This window comes from Leopardus geoffroyi, chromosome D1, assembly GCF_018350155.1.
Source record: "Leopardus geoffroyi isolate Oge1 chromosome D1, O.geoffroyi_Oge1_pat1.0, whole genome shotgun sequence".
Classification (NCBI taxonomy): domain Eukaryota; kingdom Metazoa; phylum Chordata; class Mammalia; order Carnivora; family Felidae; genus Leopardus; species Leopardus geoffroyi.
Genome location: NC_059329.1, coordinates 98,839,056 through 98,862,367, shown reverse-complemented (window position 1 = coordinate 98,862,367; position 23,312 = coordinate 98,839,056). Strand labels below are relative to the sequence as shown.

Here is a 23,312-nt window from a genome sequence, read left to right as displayed (position 1 = left end):
CACAGAATCGGAAACAGGCTCCAGGCTCTGAGCCATCAGCCCAGAGCCTGACGTGGGGCTCGAACTCACAGACCGCGAGATCGTGACCTGGCTGAAGTCGGACGCTTAACCGACTGCGCCACCCAGGCGCCCCTTGACTAGATTTTAAAGTCCAAGATATGTGGCAGGAGATGAGCCCTGAGACTTAAGGTGGCACCAGATCTTTGGAGAGTCTCCTGTACCTTGCAAAGGAGGTAAACTTTATTTTGTAGGTGAAGGGAGTCATTGAAGAGTTTTAGGCTATGAAATAACGGGAGCAGATTTTTACATAATAACTTCCGAGACAGACTGTAATAAGGTAGCACTAAAATACAGAGCAGCGTTCTATGAAGGGAAGAGAGTATTTGGGGAGATATGAGGAGGCTCCATGGGTTTCAACTGGGTGGGAAGACTGCATAGGACTTAGATGAAGTGATGTGGAGGATGAAGTTAGGGTACAGAAGATAGGTACAGTAGAATCTAAGAGATTCAAAGGGAGCAGCGTAAGCAAAAGCCCAGAGATAGATGATTTACAGGGGACCCTGTATAAATAAAGATATTCAGGGGACCCTGAATAAATCTGTGGCTAGAGCTACAGAATGCTTGTAATGTGATAGAGAAGATCAGAAAGGCCTGAACTGAGGGCCTGGAATGTCTGGCTGAAAGTTTGGGCTTTATTATTATTTTCTTTAATGTTTATTTATTTTAGGAAGGGAGAGAGAGCGAGTACAGGAGAGGGGCAGAGAGAGAGGGAGACAGTGGATCTGAAGCGGGCTCTGTGCTGACAGCAGAGGGCCTGATGCAGGACTCAAACTCACAAACCATGAGATCATGACCTGAGCCGAAGTCAGACACTTAACCAACTGAGCCATCTGGGCGCCCCTGGATCGTATTTTTATCTGGGGGAAGTTATTATTGAAGATGTATTTGAGGCAGCTAACTCAGACAGCATTGGTTGGGGTGACCTAAAGTGGCAAGTGTATGGATGCAGGAAAACCACTTAGGAAGCAGTGGGCGAAATAGAGGAGAGAACATACGAGGACTGAATGTTAAGTATTGGGTGTAAGAGGCTTGGTGTTTTCTGAGAGTGGGGCCTGTTTGTGAATGTTCCTGGGAAATGAGCTGCGAAAGCTCAGCTGTCTCACTTCCTACTTCTCCAAATGAAATGTTGCCTGAGTCCTTTTTGACTCCTACTTGAACCAGTTTTGAACTAAATTGGTAAAACAGCAAGTGACTCCTAGAGCAGCTGCGGTGGGACCTGGGATCACTCATCAGTGCCTGCTGCCCCCTTAGCCTGACAACTCCTGTGTAGAGAGTGGCCCGGGTTCTAGTTTAGGCTGAATCAAATTTGTTACTTGACAGATTTGATCTTGGGCAAGTCCCTTTCACACCCTATGCATCAGTGTCTGATTTGTAAAATCAGAGTGGATAATTTCTGAAGTTTACCCCTAAAGTGCTCAGATCTTTGTTGGAGCTAACTACCTTAGATGACCCTGCTTTGTGTTCAGCAGAGGCAGAATAATGAAAAGTCTCAGAGAAGTGGGGAGACTTCCTGGGGATCAGGAATAGGATATCTGGTACCTGGAGAGCCCCAACACATTTCTAAAATATATGCCTATCTAAATTCTAGCTCTTTCCTTGAGGATTTTGAGCCTATTGCTTAGAAGTATAGGCTATTGCTCAGCAACTTTAGAATTAGCATTCTTTCTGGGCAAGTAAAATACATATGAATATTCATTTTGAGGAATGCTAGAAGAGAAGGAAAAGGGAACATGTGTGGATTGTACTTAGGTATAGAAGAGGAAAACACAGAAGGAAAGAATTAAACAGCTGGGTGGGGGGAAGGAGAGCATAACCACTTAGAGATATAGATTGTTTTTTTGTTTTTTTTTTTAATTTTTTTTTTTTTTAACGTTTATTTATTTTTGAGACAGAGACAGAGCATGAACGGGGGAGGGTCAGAGAGAGGGAGACACAGAGTCCGAAACAGGCTCCAGGCTCTGAGCTGTCAGCACAGAGCCCGAAGCGGGGCTCGAACTCACGGACCGCGAGATCATGACCTGAGCCGAAGTCGGCCGCTTAACCGACTGAGCCACCCAGGCGCCCCTGTAGATTTGTTTTTTAATGTAAAATGCACAGTAGGAATATGGAATATGTGCAGATGAAGTGAAAGGTAGAATAAGGGAAGAGAGAAATTTGTAAATGGTAATTATCTATTACTGTTCCTTAGGGAAAAGTTAAAGCTCTGCAGTTCCAAGGGGGCCGTGCTCTTAGTTGTCCCCTGTGAATGATACGCCCAGAGCCTGAGCCTTCCTCCCAGAAATCTAAACCCTTACACGTGTGCACAGTCCTTGGCATAGAGATGGGGGCTTCGGTTTCTTACCAAGAGCACCTGGGTAAGGAAAGGACTTGTGCCATCCAGGGACAGGAATACCAACTAGGCCTTCTGTTGTCTGGAAATTGAATAAAAACAGAAGAGCATAGGGAGACACTTATTTTTTTAATAGTCTAATTTTCAGCAAAGTCAACTGTGTATTGTCGAGAGGACAATGGCCTTTTGAGCTTTTTGCTGCAAGAGCCTCATTTATAAAGGCCCGAGTCAGAGCCATTTGTCATGAGGAGGAATGACAAGCTGACTGTCTGGTCAGGACTCAGCCGACAGTCTGTAGGTGTATTTTTCATTCCTTTAAATTATAGCCTCTCTCTGAGGCAATTAATCCCAGGCATTTAGCAAGAGTCGCTGCTGTGTTTCTCTCCCTTGTTCCAGAGATGCATTTTCTTATACTTGGCATTTGTCTTGGATGCCTTATTGTTTGAAGGGTGTGTTTTTTTCCCTTATAAAATCTTTTACAAGAAAGTCTTATTCCCTCCACCCCTTGTCCTTCCCAAATACCCCTCTGAGAGTTAATCAGAGATGTACAGAGTTCAGCAGCTGGGAAAGCCATTAATAACTCTGCCAGCTTCTGTCCTGCTGGCTTAAAGGCACCTTCTGGCTGATGAAATTGATGAGGATTTCTCTTGGTGTTTCCCTGAAAAGCATTCTGGTGACAAATAGTCCTCCTGTGAGGGAGGAGCAGAATCAGCATATTTGCATACTCTTCCTCATGGCTTTTTTTTTTTTTTTTAAGTCTCAGTATGGAAGGGCACGGGCTGTGTTGGGTTAGGCCCCAGTACGTAGCACCGTCCACCATTCCTAAGGTAAACCGTCTCCCTGGGTCTGCCTTTACCGACTGCTCACTTGGCAGACCTCCTCTAGTCCACTCACGTCAGTCTCTGCCTCACTAGTTTTGCCTCCTTCAGCTCGTGCAGCCTTGCCTCATGTTGATCCTGTATCAGCACTGATGTGAGTGGCAGAGTCTGTGTGGTTTTCTCAGTACGGCATTATTTTAAGTACTTTTAACTCCTTTGCCCTTTTCCTGGAACTCTTACCACTCTCCCCCTTCCCTGCTGGCTTCCCATCCCCACTGGGGATAGGCTGTGCGCTGAAATTTGTTTCCTCAGTCTAACTCCTTATTTCTGAATCCTCCCTTCTTTCCAGACTACAGAATGCGGAGTCATTAGTTGCTCTCTTCACCTCTATTTTACTGGAGCTGTGCATTTAGTTAGGGATTTCTGTGGCCAGTACTAATGTCCAGGGCCTTTTTCCCTCTTCTTGCCTCCCTTGAACATTCTGGTCTTTGCCACCTTACCCATTCCTGTTTTCAGGGTTTTTCTTAGAACGGTATTTAAGCTGTTTTTCTCCTGGTGAAGGCTGTTTTCTCCTAGATGTCCTTTGCTGTTTTCTCCCATAGGTAGCACCTCATCTGTGTGTTCACCACGTTTCAGTTTTCTAGTCGTTGTGAGTCCCATGATGTTACTCCTCCCCTTTGCTAGAATTCTCAGTGCTTTTAATTTGAAGTCTTCTCTGCATTTTATTGAGATGCCATTTAGCTCCTGCTTCTCTATCATTAGTCAAGATGTTAAGCTGAGGACCAGCAGATGCATCTCTGCTCAACATATTGATTCTTTTATGGTGCCAAATGTGACCATCAGTCTAAGACTTTGTTTGTATCTGAGCCAGCTGATCTCATTCGTATTTTCCTGTATATCCTCCAGTGATCTCTAAATACTATAAAGCCATTATCTCTGGCCATGTTTTGTGTCTCACTCCCCCCCCCCCCCCCCCCCCCCCGCTTTTTCAAATGGAAGGAGAAACTGAATCAGAAAGTTGGTTGTTTGTAGGTGTTGGAAAAGAGGCTTGTGAATTATGTCGAAGGAGCCCGGAAATTTCCCCAGCCCTGGTGTGTTTGTTCATTTTTCTAAACTGTCTTCTGGTGTCCTTTCACCAAGCTCTGTGCCGTCTTTGAGCACTGGCAACTGCTGAGCAGTAGAACGATCTAGCACACTGGCTTCTCCTTCCCTGCTCTTCACCAGATAGAGTATTGTTTGTCGTCCAGAGGGAGAGGCATCTTGGGACCTTACAGAAGCCAGTTGTCAGCTCCACAGTGTGATTCTGGGAAGGCCAGCTCTCTCTCCTAGCTACAGAACAAGTACTCACAGTTATCCCATGATGTTTCTTTCTACAGCTTAGTTTTTAACCTTTTTGAGGCTTGGGACCCTTCTTTTCCTTAGGGCCCTTTTTGACTTCAAAATGTTTGCTAACTTTTCTCATGATAATTAGCTGGACTTTTAGTGCCCTTTGAGAAGTAAAATACGCTGTTATGAAAAGCTATCATGAATTCATTTGTATTTTTAAGTGAATTGGTACTTTGATCAAAACTTGAAGCTGGATTTATTTGAAAATTAATAATATGCTAAATTTGAGAACTAACTTATTTGTTTGATATTCATTTATTCCTTGTGTACATGTGGCTGCCAAAATCTTATAACAATTTGTGGGCTTCCCAGAGCCATGATCTACTGTTCAGGAACTCCTGATTTCATTGTTGTTTTTAATAACCTTTTTACTTTCCATATGGTCTTTTCTCTCTCTCCCTCCCCTTGCCTCTCCCTTCATCTATAGAGTTTCAAGTCAAAGGCATATGACATGTTAAGGAAAACAACAGTATGCCTTCTCTTTGGGGAAAATAAAGACCGAGTACTGACTTTTAATGGATCAGCTTCCAATATCCCTGATATTGATTTCTCTGTTAATGTTCAGCATCCAAACCCACCAAAATATAAAAACCTTCCTAGGCTTTCATTTCTGGCGTGTAAAGCTCCCAGTGGCCCATTTGAAAGCCAGAGTATTGTCTTAACTTTGGTTCCAAGGCCAGTTTGAAGGTGATCTCATTAAGTTGAAGATAATCCAAAGGGAGAACTCAGAAAAAAATACCAGATCAAGCTTTCAGAGGTTCATTTATTTTGTGGAGTTGGTTAAGCAGCTAATTAACTGCTCTGTCCAGCCAGTGCCCTTTGGCTTATTGTTCCTTTGATGCATTGGAAACTAAGCCACGTGAAGTCCCTGTCTTCCCTTTTCTTGTAGGAGGCAGCAAAGTATAGGGGAAAGAGCAAGGGCTTCAGAATCAGATAGATACTCCTTGAATTCTGCCTCAGCCACTTACTCGTTGTGTGTGACCTTGGGCATTTGCCTCTCTGCTCCTTCATTTCCGTATCTATAAAACAAAGCTACTAATAATACCTCATGGGGTAGTTAGAAGGATTAAATAGAATAACGTATTAATAACCTTTACATTAGAACTTAATAGATATTTAATAAATGGTGGTTATTACTATTGTTTTAACAGACCATAAAGAAAAACACCTAGACTTTTTTTCTTTTTACTCAAATGCTTGGGATTACATTGTCTAATACTCTTCATCATTGCCAATTTTGCAGTCCCTAATAGAAAGGACTGCTTAGTCTTTTTGTTGTGTTGTTTTTCTTTCACTTTTCATGAGTGATTTTTCCACACCAAAGGCCTAAACAGATTCATTTAGAGATAACCATTTGCTGAATGAAATCAATGGGAGGATTCCTTCAGGATCCCCCAAAGCCAAAATTTCTCTGTCTTTCAATCTAGAAAAAGTTTATACATTTCCATTCCAGGTCGCTTTAGAGGACTTTTGGTTTCAGTTTCAGATCAGAGATCACATTAACTTGTGAAAAATCTTCCTTCTTACTGAGCTGTTAGAAAATGTTTATAAATCTTCTGGTTGGGGTATTCCAGAAATGTATATATTAAAAAGAATTTTGTAATGTTTATTTATTTGAAAGAGAGATTAGTGAGCGCACGTGCAAATGGGGGAGGGGCAGAGAGAGAGAGGGAGACACAGAATCCGAAGCAGTCTCCAGGCTCTGAGCTGTTGGCACAGAGCTTGATGTGGGGCTTGAGCCCACAAGCCACGAGATCATGACCTGAGCTGCAGTCAGATGCTCAGATGACTGAGCCACCTAGGCTCCCTCAGAATTGTAGTGTATTAATGTACCATCCAAATTAGTAAGCAACCAGATGACTCATTTCTCTGGGATCTTCACCTAAGTGTAGGAACTTAGTTTAGGGGATGTTTGTCCTTTGGGCTATTATCTGGTTCTGCTTTAATGACTCTCTTATATGTAGTCTTTTTGTTTTCTCCAGGGACAATGGTGACAGATCCAGGCACCGAGCTCCACGCAATGCCCGGATGTCTGCACCTTCACTTGGACGTTTTGTCCCAAGGTAAGAACTTGGTAGTTAGCCTTTATGAGGGAGCCTTTATGAGAGCTTCGTTTCATTTTTAAACCTACTTTCTGAGCTTTGGATTCCATATCTGAAATTATTTCCTAGTGAGCCTATAATCCAGCCCTGCCACCTAATGACTTGACAGGAGATGATTGGCCACAATGAAAAGAGATGGACAAGTGGCATTGGGAGCATCCTATTCAAGATTAGAAGCCCCGCAAAACTGCAGAAGAAAGATCAGGAAGGAGTTACAAATCTGCAGAAGGATAAATCCCAGCAATTTTTACTCCGTGTTGGGCTTCTGTGGATTCCTAGGTTTAGTGGATCCCTTAGCTTTGATTTTTGGGGGTAGGTGGATAGTGTATCTCCTTTGTGCTGTAGTAGTCTTTTATAGGCTTTTCACACGTGGTTCCTTCTTATAGGCGTTTCTTGCTGCCTGAGTACTTGCCTTACGCGGGGATTTTTCACGAACGTGGACAGCCTGGCTTGGCTACTCACTCTTCTGTTAACAGAGTCCTGGCAGGTAAGGAGGTGTTTCTTTGAATTTTGAAAAGCTGAAAGGGCGAGGAGCCAGATTAAGCTGTCCCTTCCTTTACTTATGTGGATTTGATGGCCTCTTGGCATCTGGCTGAAAACTGTTTTGAGGTCTTATACTCAGTTCCTTACTTCAATGCAGGAAACTAGGATGGAACAAAGCTGTTTATCTTGCCCATTCCCACTTTCCTCTTTTTTTTTCAAAAAATTGTTTAAACTACTTATTTCTTAATCCAGCAATTAGATTCTGGCTATGCTTTTAATTGAATGATAAAGGTGTCTTGTTCATGTTTTGGTTGGTGAGATACTCATGAACCAGATCCTGTGATTTAATTAGGAGCTTAATGCACACCTCTTCAACCCTTTACTCATCTGCCAGTAGATGGAGTTTCCAGACACTGTGGAATCTTCCAGAGAAGGACGAGAAGAGACCCATAGAGCTGGCTCAGAAATCTCAGAAACAGAAAATGGGCTGGACAAGTCCAGCTGAGGCAGTTTTATGGTGACTGAATAGCTTAGTGACCCATGTTTATGGGCTAAGATATATGATGTGACCAGGCTGTCATACATGGTATATGCTCCTGCTTCTGGGCAGTGTCTAGAGAAGGAAACAAAGCAGAATTCTGGTTTTTCCTGACAAAGGTTATTTCCCCATCATGCACTTTCCTCCCTTTCCCCCTCACCTCCACTGCCAACCTCTGTATTTATGTATGTAAAGGCATAAAAGGTATAAAAATGAATCCACATTTATGTGTGTCTTTAATAAGCATCTATTAAAAATTTCATAAAGACATTATGTTTTGGAAAACCTGGTCCATCGTGGTGGTTAAAGGTAGGAAGGGATCTCCGTGAGGCAGTGGCACTGTCAGCCCAAGAGAATGTGATTTCTAACCAAGCTACTGTGACATCCGGAAGGCCATGGGATCTGGCTTCCCCTAGGCAGGACTATCCTTGACTCCAGTGTCAAGGCCTAGAAATCCCAGAAACCTCAGTGGTTTCTCTGCTAGACACCAGGACTTTGTAGGCCCACCTTGCCGGGGGGGCAGACTATAGCATGGTCTCCTGACAACCTCGTCCTAGGACCTCTGGCCCTATTTGGTAAAAGACCCCATGCCTCTATGCCTCTCCATGCTTGGTGTTTCTGTGTGGCTTGGCTAATGGCACATAGAAGCTCCTCCCTGGCAGATAATCACTTGCTGCCAGGCAATACTACAGAGCTCTTCTCCACCCTTTGTTCCAGACATCTGCCTCCACCACCCCACACAGCACCTCCTGCTCCTCTACTGCTGGAAAATCTATTTCCTTGGCATTTAGCTTTTCGTGGGAACAGCTGTATGTTTTTTTCTTCTTTTGATTTAAGAACTCTACCTACATTTCCTGTTACCCTACTTTATGCCTAGAGGTCTGATCCCCATACGGCCCACTTTCACTTATGAATACTTTTGACTATTGGGGTTGTGTTCTAGCAGGCAGTTGTTTAGAGATATGAAATCTACTGAGAAAAGTTCTCTAACAAAGGATGCCAAGTATCTCAAGGGGAAGGAAATCTAGATTCTTAAGAATCTCACTTGAGTTAGGTTAGCAGATGATTTCCATTCACAATTAACTAGTTTCTTCTGTTTTCTCAAGATACATGTTACAGAAAACCTATTGGTCTTTTCTTAAAAGCCTCATCATTTGTAGATACAGGTTTCCTCTGCTATTCAGAAGCAGAGTGTTCCTGGGGAACCCGGATGGCTCAGTCGGTTACACGTCCGACTCTTGATTTTGGCTCAGGTCATGCATGATCTCTGGGTCCGTGAGATCGAGCCCCACATTGGGCTCAGTGTGGAATGTGGAACCTGCTTGGGATTCTCTCTCTCTCTCTCTCTCTCTCTCTCTCTCTCTCTCTCTCTCTCCCCCTCTCCCTCTCCCTCTCCCTCTCCCTCTCCCTCTCCCTCTCCCTCTCCCCCTCACTTCCTCCCTCTCTCTCTCGCTCTGCCCCTCCCTTGTTTGTGCTCACTCATGCACTCTCTCTGTCAAAATAAATAAACTTAAAAAAAAAAAAAAACAAAAAAACCCCAGAGTGTTCCTACAAAGCCTTTCGCAAGCCAAAATGATGCAAAGCAAAGGAGCAATTACCATTAATTTATATGGCAAAATTTTTTAGTGTACCCAGACCCCAAAAATAACCTCTCTCAGGCTTTTCTCATACTTTAAGACACATCTTGCTAATGGATGCAAAAAATAGTGATAAAGCACAAATGTGCTCACAGACACAGTTCAAAGCTTTGGCAGCTTGATGCCCAGGGTGCATGCTGCCTCTGCAATAGCTCTCTATAAAACAAACGCTGAACGCTATTTTCACCTTTTGCCTTTTTTCATTAAAGTGAAAATCAGAATCCTCTTTGGATTTTCTTCAGTTAGTGAAAACAAATACGATTGTAGGCCTTTTGTAAAAGTGAAGCGGTGTAACACAGACTTTCAGGAAATGGGGGTACCTGTCATTTGGATGTCCCTCTAGATTCTTTTGACAGCTGTATTACTTTTATTCTTCTCTTGAGAACATTTTAATAATAATAATAATAATAATAATAATAATAATAATAATAACAACAACCCCAAAAGTCTCTCATTTATTGAGCACTTGCTGTATAGTAGGGAGTATTTTAAGTGCTTTACCAGTAAATCAGTAATCCTGAGATAGGTGCTATTACCTAATTAACAGTGGACAAAACTAAAGCCCAGAAGGCTAACTTGCCCAGAGTAATACAGCTAGAAGTTGGGGAGCCAGAACAAAACCAGGCAGCCGGACTCCAGAGTCTCCTAGTCTGCTTCCCTACAGTTATTTTAAAGGACAGAGCGTCAAAATAGCGTTCTTCTTCAAGGACCTTAATCTAGAAGAAGTTATTCAGGGTTTTTCTTACTTGCTTTAATTCCTCTGTTTTAAGTGGTTTCTAGACGTAGCCTTTTATGAACCAGCAGTGCTTGCTGAAGAAAATCATTATATACTAGCCTTTTCTCTAAGCCTTCTTGCCCTCCTGGACACAGATGTTTTGCTTTTTATTACACTTACTGCGATCATGTAATAGAGCTCCTAAAGTAATGACTTTGTTGGGCTTTTAGCAGTAAGCGCTCCTAGTTTTCCTGGAGAGGCACCTTTCACTTGTGTGATTGGATTGCAGTTGTGATGGTCTCAACACAATTATATTCAACAGGTATTTGTTCTGTAGCTATGTACCAGGCACTGTTCTAGGCTACCAGAGTGAATAATAGGCATGGCTCCTGTGCTCCTGTAGCTCAAAGGCTAGATGGTTGACCATCCCTGAATCTTGCTGTTTGGTTCTTAGCTCCAAACATAAAGCCAGACCCTTTGAAAGGTGAATGCCTTTTTGCAGGGGTGAAGCATATACACACCTTTAGTTTTAGGAGGTGTGACCAGTACTGTTGTGACAAATGAATCTCCAGTGGATGGTAGCCAAAGCCATTCAGAGTCATCAACAAAAATGGATTTGCAGAAAATTAAGATCCATTCTGCCTACTTCCTCCCACATGAGCCTGAGAGTGATAATAGAAAACAGAAGCTACTACAGAGAAGTGTTTTGATTGTTAATTTTCATCTCTTCCTCTTTATCTTGGTGCCTCCCCCCAATTCTGTAGGTTGCCAGTGGCCTCCAGTCACCCATTTATCCACGTCTTGCCTCTTCTTTAGCAGCACAAGTTCTGAACCTGTACTTAAAGAGATATAAGTGAATTTAAAGCTATTGCAGCTCTACCAGGTATATTTTTTGGGAAAAACACAGAAGTCTGGGGAGCTCCCCCTGCTGACTTTTTAGTAATAACAGCCACTGATAACAAAGAAGGACATGAAGTTAATGACCGCTTACTATGGGCCACGTGCTGTCCTAAGTGCTTTCCCATGCATGACCTCCTATAAAACATTGTGGCAACCCTGTGAAGTAGGTGGTGCAGTTCCATTCTGCAGGGAAGAAAACTGACATTCAGAGAAGTTAGGTCACTTGCCCAATATAACACAGTGAGAGGCAGACCCAGAACTTTAAACCAGGTCTGTTTGCCTGACTCATAATCTTCTGTGCCATGTTTTGTCTGAGTTCAAGTAGGGAGTAACTGCCAAAAGGTTCATAAGCTTACAGTATTTTTCTGCATGTTTGAGGTCTCATAAAAGTGAAATGAGGAGTTCTGGCTTTTGACATCTTCCTGGTAATTACTGGAAGAAAAGAAACTTCTGAGGGATAGGGACCTGGATAATGTAGGGTATTAGTTATATGTCCTGCCTAATCTTTTTGACTTTCATCCTAATGATCATCTGTTCCCAGCACATGTGGGCCTGATGTACTTAATTTAGTGTTTTGATTAAAATCAGTGGGAAGTGTCAGGATTTTCTTGCTCCTTGCCACAGGTCACTGGGACCTGGTCAAGTGCCCTGGGCTAGAGATGGCTTTGTGCCCAGTCATCCAAATTTTTCTCTTATGATTTCTTCTTTGACCCACTAGACACTTAGGAGTGTGTGCTTTGGGGTGCCTGGGTGGCTCAGTCGGTTAAGCATCTGACTTCAGCTCAGGTCATGATCTTGCGGTTTGTGGGTTTGAGCCCCACATTGGGCTCTGTGCTGACAGCTTAGAGCCTGGAGCCTGCTTCGGATTCTGTCTCCCTTTCTCTCTGCCCCTCCCTGGCTCATATTCTCTTTCTCTCTCTCTCAAAAGTAAATAAACATTAAAAAAAAAAAAAAAAAAAAAAAAGGAGTGTGCTTCAATTTTCACATATTTGTGAATTTACCAAATTTCCTTCTGTTGATTTCTTACTTAATGTCACTGGGGTATATGATTTCAATTATCTTAAATTTATTGAAACTTGTTTTATGGTTTAGCACATGGTCTGTCCTGGAGAATGTTACTTGTGTGCTTGACAAGGATGTGTGTTCTGTTTTCATTGCATGGAATGTGCTGTCGATGCCAAGGAGATCTACTTGGTTGATGGTGGTGTTCAAGTTTAGTATATCATTGCTGATTTTCAGTCTAGTTGGCCTATCCTTTGTTAAGGAAATTTCCAGTTATTATTGAATTGTGTATTTCTCCCTTCAGTTTTGTCACATTTTACTTCGTATATTTTGAGACCCTGTTGTTAGGTACGTATATTTTTATAGTTGTTATGCCTTCCTGATTAATTCTTTTATCATATAAAATATTCCTCTGTCTTTAGTAATACTGTCTTGAAATCTAACTTTTCTTATGTTGGTATAGCTCTCCAGCTATTTTATGGCTGTTGATTATGTGATATATATATTTTCCATCCTTTTAACTTTCAATATATATTTCTGAATCTAAAAGTCTAAAGTATGTCTCTTATAGAAAACATATACAGTTGACCTTTGGACAATTCAGGGGTTAGGGGCATGACCCCGTGTAGTTGAAAATCTATGTATAACTTTTGACACCCCAAAACTTAACTACTAATAGCCTACTATTGACTGGAAGCCTTACCAATAACATAAACAGTTGATTAATACGTTATTTTCTGTATTGTATACATTATATACTGTATTCTAATCATAAAATGAGTCAGAGAAAAGAAAATGTTAAGAAAATCATAAGGAAGAAAAATATACATTTATTTGTTATTATTTTTTAATGTTTTTTGTTTGTTTTTCAATGTTTATGTTCTTGAGAAAGAGAGAGACAGAGACAGAGCAGGGGAGGGGCAGAGAGAGAGGGAGACACAGAATCTGAAGCAGGCTCCAGACTCTGAGCTGTCAGCACAGAGCCTGATGTGGGGCTCGAACTCGCGAACCACGAGATCATGACCTGAGCTGAAGTTGGCTGCTTAACCGATTGAGCCATCCAGGTGTCCCAGAAAAAAATACATTTATAGTACTGTATTGTATTTATCAAAAATCCACATCTAAGTGGACCCATGCAGTTCAAACTTGTGTTATTGATTTTTGTTTTTTATCCAGCCTGACAATCTCTACCTTTGATTGGATTATTTATTTCATTCACATTTAATGTAGTTGGTATAGTTGGATTTTTGTGTACCATTTAGCTATTTTCTGTATTTCTCTTGTCTTTTTTGTTCCTGTTTCTCCTTTGCTTACTTTTTTAATATTAAGTGGATATCTTCTAATGTACCATGTTAATCTCTTTTTTTTTTTTTTTTTTTAAATTTTTTTTTTCAACGTTTATTTATTTTTGGGACAGAGAGAGACAGAGCATGAACGGGGGAGGGGCAGAGAAAGAGGGAGACACAGAATCGGAAACAGGCTCCAGGCTTCAGCCCAGAGCCCGACGCGGGGCTCGAACTCACAGACCGCGAGATCGTGACCTGGCTGAAGTCGGACGCCTAACCGACTGCGCCACCCAGGCGCCCCCATGTTAATCTCTTTACTGATTTTTTAACTGTCTTTTGTCAGAATCTATTTCAGACTTAATACAGACTTAATTCTGGTAAGATACAGAAACTTTGCTACACTATAGTTGTATTCCCTTCTCTTTCCTTTGTGCTACTGTTGTTATGTATATTGCATCTATATATATTACAAACCCAGCAATGCAGTGTTAGAATAATTGCTTTATATAATCTCATGTCCCAGGCATCCTTCTGTTTATTGCCTGTTGTGGGTAAGACAGAGCTACCTCTTTTGTAAGACTTTTCTTTTCCTTGTTAACTTTATTTTTGTTTCTTTTGCCTCTCTCCTCTCTATTAAAAACACTTGTCCTCTCTCTTAGATGTTCCCTATTTCCCTGGTACCTCAAGGAACTACTTGTAGGAGGCCTGTCTGCTCTAGTTTGGCCATTTGGTGAGCATCTGGGGCCTTGGGCTTGCTGACTTTTAGGAATTAGCTTGATTTCTCAACCCAATATCATAGTGCTTTAATGCAACACATTGTCTAATTACTATATACTAGATCTTTGCGTAAATTGACAAATCTGGGAAAGATGAATAGTAGCGAGTGCATTTGAGGGTCATCACGGCATACTTAAATGAATATGAAGAGAAATGAATAATAGTTCTGGTGTTAGACCCTTTATCTCCATGTCCTATACCTCTCTGGTACCTAGTAGCCAGGCAAATAAAGTGAGTGACACATTGCAACTCAGCATCAATTAAGATGGCTGTTTATAAACTCCAGATAAATGGACAATTAGTGGTGGTGGTCGTAGCTAGTGCTCCTTTAATAATTAACCCAATTACCTTTCCTTCTGCTCCAGTGATGAAAGTGAAGGCCATTAGGGGCTGGCTTGGTTGCCTGGGAAACAGAGAAGTAAATGCAGCAGCCCTTCCAGAGAACCCAGCCTTCCCAGATGCCTTACAGGACCCAGGACTTTGGTTTACTTGGTGTCCACCGGTCCTTGGAGTATCTGGGTCCATTCTACCCCAACGCTTCACTGCGTCTCCTTAACACCACTAGTGAAAAGTGTGCTTACTGAGACCCTGGGTCTTAATTTCTAAGCTGAATTGCCTGTGCTGCTTCAGGTTTTTCTAGAGGAAAATATTGGGCTTTGCCAATGAACTTTTCTGTCCCTTTTATATTACGTGACTGAGTTTTTCTGTGCCTCTGTCTTTCCCCCAGGAAATTTCCTCTGGATCTTTCCCCACTGATGCTTCACACTAAACTATGCCCTTCCTGTACTGTCCTTTTGAAGTGTGTGTAGCACTTTCCAAATGCTTAGCGTTTTTCAAGGCACTTTGGGTCTTATGAAAGAATTCAATAGTTCTGCCTTTAGGGAGTTTACAGTCTAGCCAGGGAGTGGCCTGATTTTCTATTTGTTTTGGCCCTGCTACTAAAAAAAAAAACAAACAAATTTAATAAATCCCCTAGGACTTTAACTGCCAATCCTGATTAGTTAAGGAGGATACGGCTCAAACCTGGCTTGGACCAAGGATTTATGTCTTTTGCTACAGTTTGAAGAACTTCTCAACATGTCCCCATTTTTTTTAAATTGGTCTATGAGGATCAATAAGTGAAGTTTGGGAAGGACAGCTGCCGGTTACAGTATATACTGCTTGGGAGGCAGTATAGCAAAATGTTTAAGGGTTTGGATTCCAGAGCCAGACTGTCTAGGTTCAGATATTCATTCTGCTGCTTCCCAACAGTATTAATTCAGTTAATTTATTTTACCTTTTGGGGCCCCAGTTTCTTGATCTGTAAAATGGGCATAAGAATAGTACTTAGCTTATAGGATTGTTTTAAGGATTAAATGAGTTAAATGAGTGAAATTAAGGAGACACTTAGAATAGTATTTTTTTGGCACACAATAAATATTCAGTAGATGTTAGCTATTATCGTTACTATTAATTTTATTATAAATTTTGGAGACCAGTATGAATTGGAGCGGTGCCAGTCTCCTCACTGATTATAACCTTGCTGATCTGCCACTGTTCTGTCTTCTCCCAAATGGTCCTCTTCCTGGGTCCCAAGCAGAGCTTTTCCTCCTTTTGCTGTGGTCAGTGAGTTGAAAATACTGTGGGCCTTTTGCTCTATGGCACCAACAGATGGTAACCTGAGAGTCCTTGTGTTGATAATTTGACAGTCTAGTGTGTCACCTGTTGCCATTAGTCATGTCACCCAAGTGGGGAAGAATAGAGGAGTTTGCATATGACAAACTGTTTTCTGTCCCTGACTTGTATTAATAAAATAAGCATCTACTCAGCAGACCAAGTGTTTGCCTCTGTGTAACCATGGCAACATGAGATACTCAAAGTGTACTTCCTGGACCCCGTAGCATCATTAGCTGGGAACGTGTTATAAATGCATATCCTTGGGCCCTACTCCAGACCCACTGAATCAGAAATTCTGATTGTAGGACCCAGGAGTTTGTGTTTTAAAGAGTCTTTTTGGTGATCTTGGTGTATTTTAAAACTTGAGAACTCACTGAGCTAGGAACAGATGCAGAGACAGAGGCATGGGAAGAGATGAGGTGGTAATACCAGGAACCCAACATACATTAGTGCTCGTGAGCCCCTGTTGTAGAACTCTTCTTCATGTGGAGCTGTTAATAATGGGGAAGAATGAATGAATACACAGTTACCTAAAGGGTGCTCAGCTGGTATATCAGCCATTTTGATTCAGTAAGCATTTATTAAGCTTCTGTTGTTTATACAGCACAGTATTAGGTATCCAGGTATCCAGGTGAACACGACATGATCTCTGCCCTCCAAAGATATCTACTAAGTTGGTATTATGCTATAAATGCTAAACTAGACGTATAAACAGAAGGCTGGCTGTGAGAGTTCAGCACCTTATAGTATTTCTGCAGCAGAAAGTAGAAGGACTTGACCTATAACCTCTCCCCCAACTTCTTAACTAATTTCCCACCTGTTCCTCTTTCTCCTCACCAAAAGAGAAGTATTAGCATCCACATATCTGGATTGAGACCCCACTGTTTACTTGTACTTTTAAGTTCTCTGTATTCTGAGGCTTCCCCAGACCTAGAGTGATCTCAGAGTTTATTAAGACCCGTGGTTGTATGTACTCCTTAGAAGTACTACTCATTTTGAAGGTGCCACCTGAAGACGGCCTCTAATCTGAAGTATTCACTGTAATGCCAGAACCTTTACTTCCCTCTTCTTAGGTTCTGATTGGTTTTGCTTTGACATATTTTGCAACCCCTCAAAACAAATGATATAATATGGAAATCTACAGAGGGGATGTGAGGAAAAAAGAAGCTAAATGTGAGGTCAGTGCTCATGTTTCCTAGTGGACACAGCAGCCAGACAGTCTCCACCTTATTCAAGATTAGAGATCTTCCACAACACCCGGAAAGACTTGGAACAATCCTTATGCTGTCGCATCTCCTCCATCAGTTCTACCCACATGATCAATGTAAATGCCGAAAGCTAATAAACCATGCTAACCTTCCACCTCCTCCTTTTAAAAACTCTGAGCTCACATTAGCTTTTCTTTCTCTTTCTCTTTTTATGAGCTCAAGCAGCCTCATTTATTCCAAACTGGCTGGAAATGCCATGGGAGCTGGCAGACAGCACCTCTCACCCTCTTTACCAAAGTAGAGCCAACCTGTGGGTGTTAATTTCCTTTCTTTAACAACTGCTGATCCACAAGGCCAACTCTTCCCCAGGGTCCCTGTGCCACTCAGCTGGAAGCCAAGAACAAGCATGGATATCTTGGTATAAGACATAATGTGGAAAGAGGCACCTGCAGATGGGTGACCAGGGACCTTTTGGAGTGTTGAGACCCCCTGGAGGTGTTTCTTTTGGCTAGGAGTTAATTTTCACCCCAGAGCCAGATAGTTATCCTGTAACCACAGCTTTTCATTATTACAGGGCTATTGAAATGAGTCCCTTGATTTGTCCTAAGCCGATCTCACTGCAGCTATATGCGCCATGCAAAAGGGACCCAGCTTCACTCCTGTTGGCTTGAGCTATGGGACTATATTCTTGGGGCATGCCTGCCTGGCAATAAACTCATGATCTTTATTTTTGTGGCTTATGGCTGGTGAAGCACAAGCCAAAAGCATTTTCTCCTAAGCAGAGAATTTAACTGGTCTAGGCTACCAAGAAACAGACAGAAAGGTGGACAGAATGTAGACGGTCAAAGTTCCCAGTGGGAACAGGGTACTGTTGAGAAAGGTGAGGTGTACGTTACGCATGTGAGGAAAGTATATCCTTTGTTTTCATAAATAAATCTGGCTAGAAAGGTAAATTTTCTCTAGAATCTGCCATATTACCAATGGCTGCTTTTGGTAATGCCTGCTAGTTTTTCAACAGCAAGATTCCACAGCAGTCTTTTATTTTGAGAGAGAGAGAAAGAAGAGAGGGGGGAGGGACAGAGAGAGAGGGAGAGAGAAAATCTGAGGAAGGCTCCATGCTCAGTGGGGAGCCCTACATGGGGTGTGGTTGCATGACCATGAAAGCATGACCTAAGCTGATGAAATCAAGGGTCAGGGAGGTTCAACCAGTTGAGCCACCTAGGTGCCTTTGTGATTCAACTGAGCCACCCAGGCACCCCTAACAACAATCTTTTTATTACAGTTTCCGTTGGACTAGTAACATAAAGGAATGACATGGAAATACAGTCACTCCCGCCAATTAGAGTGAAGTTTTACCTGGGCATATAGCTCAGAGACTGTGCTAGTTCATTAACAGCACTTAAAATTATCCAACATTACCCTGCATGCTGAACTGGCAAAAGGGGTTGTGGAAAGAAAGAACATGGTAAGTCAAGCTTAGATTTGACCATGAGCTGGTGTTAGATCACATTTGCAAATGTAATGGCCGTGGAATATGGTGCTTCAAATGTGCTTTAAGACATACAAACAAATCCAAGGGCACTTACTATATGTCAAGTACTATTCTAAGCACTTCTTACATGTTCACTTAATCTTCACAACATTCTAGTATGTCCTGTTACTCCTCATTTTTGCAGATGAGGAAACTGAGGCATAGAGAGATTAAGTAATTTGCCCAAGACCACAGCTAGTACTTGACAGAGTGGGAAGTGGGACTCAGGCAGTCTCGCTTTAGATTGGGACTTTTCAGATAGAATCATCATGGGGTATGGGAGACTCCTTGTTGGTAGAAAAACAGACTGAAATTTAAACTCTGGCTTTACTTTAAGAGAACAAAAATAATTTGTTCGGTTCCCAAGACGACTACTGGGGAGGGGGCTATGAATTCTGTTATATTCTTGTTGCAGCTCCTTTCCCCTACAAAGGGGGCCCTGTAGAATTACATTCCCAAACAATGAATCCTGAAGAGGTAATTACACTGTTGCCATCCCATTGGGAAGAAGGCTGGGGCGGTGATTACATTCCAAAACAAAGCTGTTCGGGTATAATTGCACTGTGCTGCTCTTATCAGTCTGGGGAAGGCAGGCCTCTGGTCTCCATCCTCATTTGTTTTTGAGATGAAATCCGAATAGCATTCAATTAATAGTCAAGACCCAGGCGCAGGGAAGTCAGCCAAAAGAGCAAAGAGGACATTAACTTGCTATTGGCATTTTCCTTCTACTTAAGTTTTGCAGACCTTTAAGTATCAGCAAATTTGAGGGAGAGCCCATTTGAGAAAATGTATTTGCTGCTAATGAAGGGTTAGAGACCCCTGCTTAGAGGCTGTGCCCCGAAGCCCTCATTGGCCTTTATGTAGAGGAGAGATGGTTGGGTAGCAGTGAAATTTCCCTCTTCCATCAACAGCTTTTGCTCTATCAAAAGATGGCCCTGGGATGCCTGGGTAGCTCAGTCAGTGAGGCATCCATCTCTTAATTTCACCTTAGGTCATGATCTAACTCCTCATGAGATCGAGCCCCTCATTGGGCTCTGCACTGACAGTGCTGAACTTGCTTGGGATTCTCTCTCCTTCTCTCTCTGCCCCTCCCCCATCTGTCTCACACATTCTCTCTCAAGTAAATAAACTTAAAAAAAAAGATGCCCCCCCCTTCCTTCAAATCTTTCTCTAAGGCTTCTAGCGTATATATTTTTTTTAATGTATATGGCTTCTGGTCATGGATCAGAAAGCTTCTCTATGGTTCTATTGAGATAATAAGGCTGACTCTTGTTACATTTCAGCAATAATCTCTAGATCTGGACTGGAAGAAGAAGCAACATTAATTTAATTGTCTTGTGTTATGATTCAGAGAGCAGAAAACTGCTGGTGGCCTCTTAGACATGCTTGTTGGACTAGAGCAGAGAAGGGGAAAAGGTGGATGTTACCAGGTTGTGCGTTGCACAGACCCCTCTGAAGTGGTGTAGCCTTGGGGCACCTGCCTGGCTCAGTTGGTAGAGCATGCAACTCTTGATTTTGGGCTTGATCTCAAATGTGAGTTTGAGCCCGACATTGGGTGTAGAGATTACTACAATTAAAATCTTAAAAAAAAAAAAAAAAAAAAGAGTGGGGTAGCCTTGGCCATTGCATCAATTAGCTCTTCCTGCCTCACAAACCACCCCAGACTTTACTTGCTTAAAACAGCCTCCAGAAAGGAACACAGCCCTGCCAGCACCTTGATTTTTAGCCCCATAGGACCCATTGTGGATTTCTGACCTGCAGAACTGAAAGCTAGTAAATCTATGTAAAGCCACTAAGTTTGTGGTAATTTCTAATGGTAGCCATAGAAAACTAACATACAGATGACTTCATGGACATATCTGGCAGTTGGCAGGCTGGTTAGCCTCATTTGAGATGATTTATCTCTTTTCTGTTCACCAGTAAGCTAATTCCTGCTTCTTCATTGTAGCATCTCAGGATTCCAAAGACAGACAACAGAAGTCAGGCCTCGGTGCACAGGCCCTTTTCTGGTCTCTGGTTATATCACTTTTATTGTTCTTCCAAAGCAAGCCATGTGGCTTAAGCCTGGAGTCAGAGAGGACGCTCTTCAATGGTGCAAATACAGGGAGGCTTAACTCATTAAGGGCAATTACTGTAACCTTGTACCACAACTAAGTAGATTTTTGAGATCTGTGGTAGCCTGGTAGCTGACTCTAAACTAGTTGCTTCTTTAAGTGTCCTTACATATACTTGAAAGTTTCAGCATACCAAAAGATACAGATGTACAGATTTGGAACTTCAGAGAAACATCTTGGCTTAGATCAGTATTTGGATTGTTCTGAGAGACATGAATTTAGAAATGACATCCAGATAGGAAACTGGATCCTGGTTTTCTAGACATAATGTTTCAGAGAAACTACCTTGTCTTTTCTCTTTTCTTGGGTGTTTTCTGGGATATATTTTTCTGTGCTAGAGGGTGAAAAGATGTTCAGAAGAGCTCTGTGGGTGGTTGGGCCCCTTGGGGCCACGTGTATTTCTGTGTAGGAGTAAGACTGGCAGAATTAACAGTACGAGCACTTACTAAATTGGCTGTCAGTGAACCTGTACCTGTGGCATCATTTATAATCCACAGCTCCTCTAACAGGAGCAACTTGGAAGAAAAGTTCCTGAAAACTAAGGCAAGGGATCTTTGTGTGCCCAGTCGCTGTGGCACACTGTGCTTTCTTACACCAGCAGTTGGGAGAGACTAGAATTGAGTTCCTCTCAAACACAGGACTTAGCTTTCTTTTGACCTGATTGATGAGGCTGAGAAACACACATAGACACACACACACACACACACACACACACACACACACACACACACACACACACTGATTTTATGGGCTCCAAATGTGAATGCGTGGATTGGACCTCAGGCACATAGAGACAAATTTCATGTTCACCAGTGATTCTTTTAGGACTTCCTTGATGTTCTTTCAGAACCATCTCAATGGCTGGTAGGATGTACACTCTGCTGCTTGTGAGCCCTGGATTTTGTGGTGGGCAATTTTATTCAAAGTAGGGCAGCCTATGAACAAGAGAGGTGTGTACTTATCATTGGAAATTTCAGTTGGCTTTTATGAGATCATTATCATCCAGCTTATTAAACATCTCTTCACGGGGCACCTGGGTGGCTCAGTTGATTGAACGTCTAACTCTAGATTTTGGCTCAGGTCATGATCCCAGAGTCATGGGATCGAGCCCTGTGTTGGGCTCCATGTGCGTGGAGCCTGCTTGAGATTCTTCCCCCCCCCCCCCGCCCCACCTTTCTCCCCCACTCCTGCTCTGTGTCTCTAAAAAAACAAAAAAATCTCGTTGCCCTGCCTCAAAGCTTAGCCAAATTTATGAAATGACCATGAAGTAGAAAGGGAGTTGCTGCCACTATTTGAAATGTGTGTGTGTGATCATGTTTGCTACTGGAAAGTGAAGAGAAGTGACATGCTCAGCTGAGCCTGGGAAGGGAGGAATGCAGATTCCATTCCTAAGAGGAGGTGGAGCCGTGGGGTGCCTTGGAAAGGAAGAACAGCACTAAGAATGGAAATGTACGGACTGTGCAAAGAGCTTATCTCCTCTTGCCTGATAAGAGGCCCCGAGTACGTGGTGATGAGATCCCACCACTGTCCTTCCTTTTTCTGCCTTTGCTCTTTGGGTCCCCTTCTCCTCCTACCTTTACCTTTATCTGTGATGGGTCACAGAATATGAACTTGATTTTCTTTAAGGCAAAATGAGTACAGCTAACATAAGAGGTATTTGAGAGCTTATAAAAGCCACAGAGTGTTTCTTGGTCTAACTATTTTCATTGATTCTGCTGAAGTGAGGTGACTGGGGAAAAGTGGTAAAATGCTCCATTGCTTATTAGGTAAACTAATTAAAACTGAAAATATCAGTGCAAAGCTGAAATAAGTTTTTTCAAACACCCAGTTTCTCCACCCTCATGTTCTAGGTGAAGAGCCTACAGAGATAGCTTAGGAACACCTGCTCTGAAGAAGTTTCCAGCTATTCTAACCTATGTCTTACCTCAGAAGAATTTTAAGGTCTTATTAGGGATATCCAAAGCAGGCAGCACCAAGGGTCACCTTGGGAATCTTTAGGTACCTTTCTACCACTACTATCCAACCCAAGCCACCCCTAAAATATGTCATCTAAGTGAAAACAGTGAGCTTGCTTTGATGGCAGTTTCCAGACCTCACCTGTCCCCACCTGACCCATTAAACTACTGTCCTTAGAACTCCTTTATAGAATTTCTCAGGCTGCCACTTGGTGGAAGTAAGAGAGAAATTAGAGATTATAGTGGTGAAAGAAAGGCTGCCTGGCTGTTCATTCCCCTTAACTTCATGTCCCTTTCTACTATTAGTTCCAGGTACTCTGTGTGTTAAGCTTGGTTAGCACAGACTTATTAGTCCTTGTTTTCAGGCACCAGGTAGAGTTGTCTACCTTTTCCTTCATGTTATTAGTGTCTCTCCCAAGTGGGAAAGGGGCTTTTTTCAGAAAAGCTAATGCAATTCTGAAGAGAGAGAGAGATTGTGCTCTTTTCTGACACCCGAAGAAAAGCCATTAGAGTTTAGCAATCCTGGAAAAAATAATCTTGGTATTTTGGGATATCCTTTATTTTAAGATGCCTGCTTTCAGAGCGCCTGGCTGGCTCAGTCAGTAGAGCATGTGACTCTTGATCTTGGGGTCGTGAGTTCAAGCCCCACATTGGGCATAGAGCTTACTTTAAAAAGAAAAAAGGTTGGGGGTCCCTGGGTGGCTGAGTTGGTTAAGCAGCTGGCTCTTGGTTTCAACTCAGGTCGTGATCTCACGGTTTGTGGGTTTGAGCCCTGCATTGGGCTCCATGCTGATGGTGCAGAGCCTGCTTGCAGT

At 42.4% G+C, this 23,312-nt stretch overlaps 1 protein-coding gene across 14 annotated transcripts in view; it reads left to right on the top strand.

The window, feature by feature from the left end:
* The window catches only part of AMBRA1 (autophagy and beclin 1 regulator 1), a 179,825-nt gene that overhangs the window by 79,483 nt on the left and 77,030 nt on the right, over window positions 1-23,312 (top strand). For all 14 annotated transcript variants that reach the window (XR_006714434.1, XM_045486706.1, XM_045486707.1 and 11 more), the window contains 2 exons: window positions 6,576-6,656; window positions 7,082-7,182. Coding sequence is in view for 13 of the 14 variants with exons in the window: in XM_045486706.1 (XP_045342662.1) it covers window positions 6,576-6,656; window positions 7,082-7,182 (182 nt within the window). In the remaining variant the exon portion in view is untranslated. The remainder of the gene's footprint in view (window positions 1-6,575; window positions 6,657-7,081; window positions 7,183-23,312) is intronic.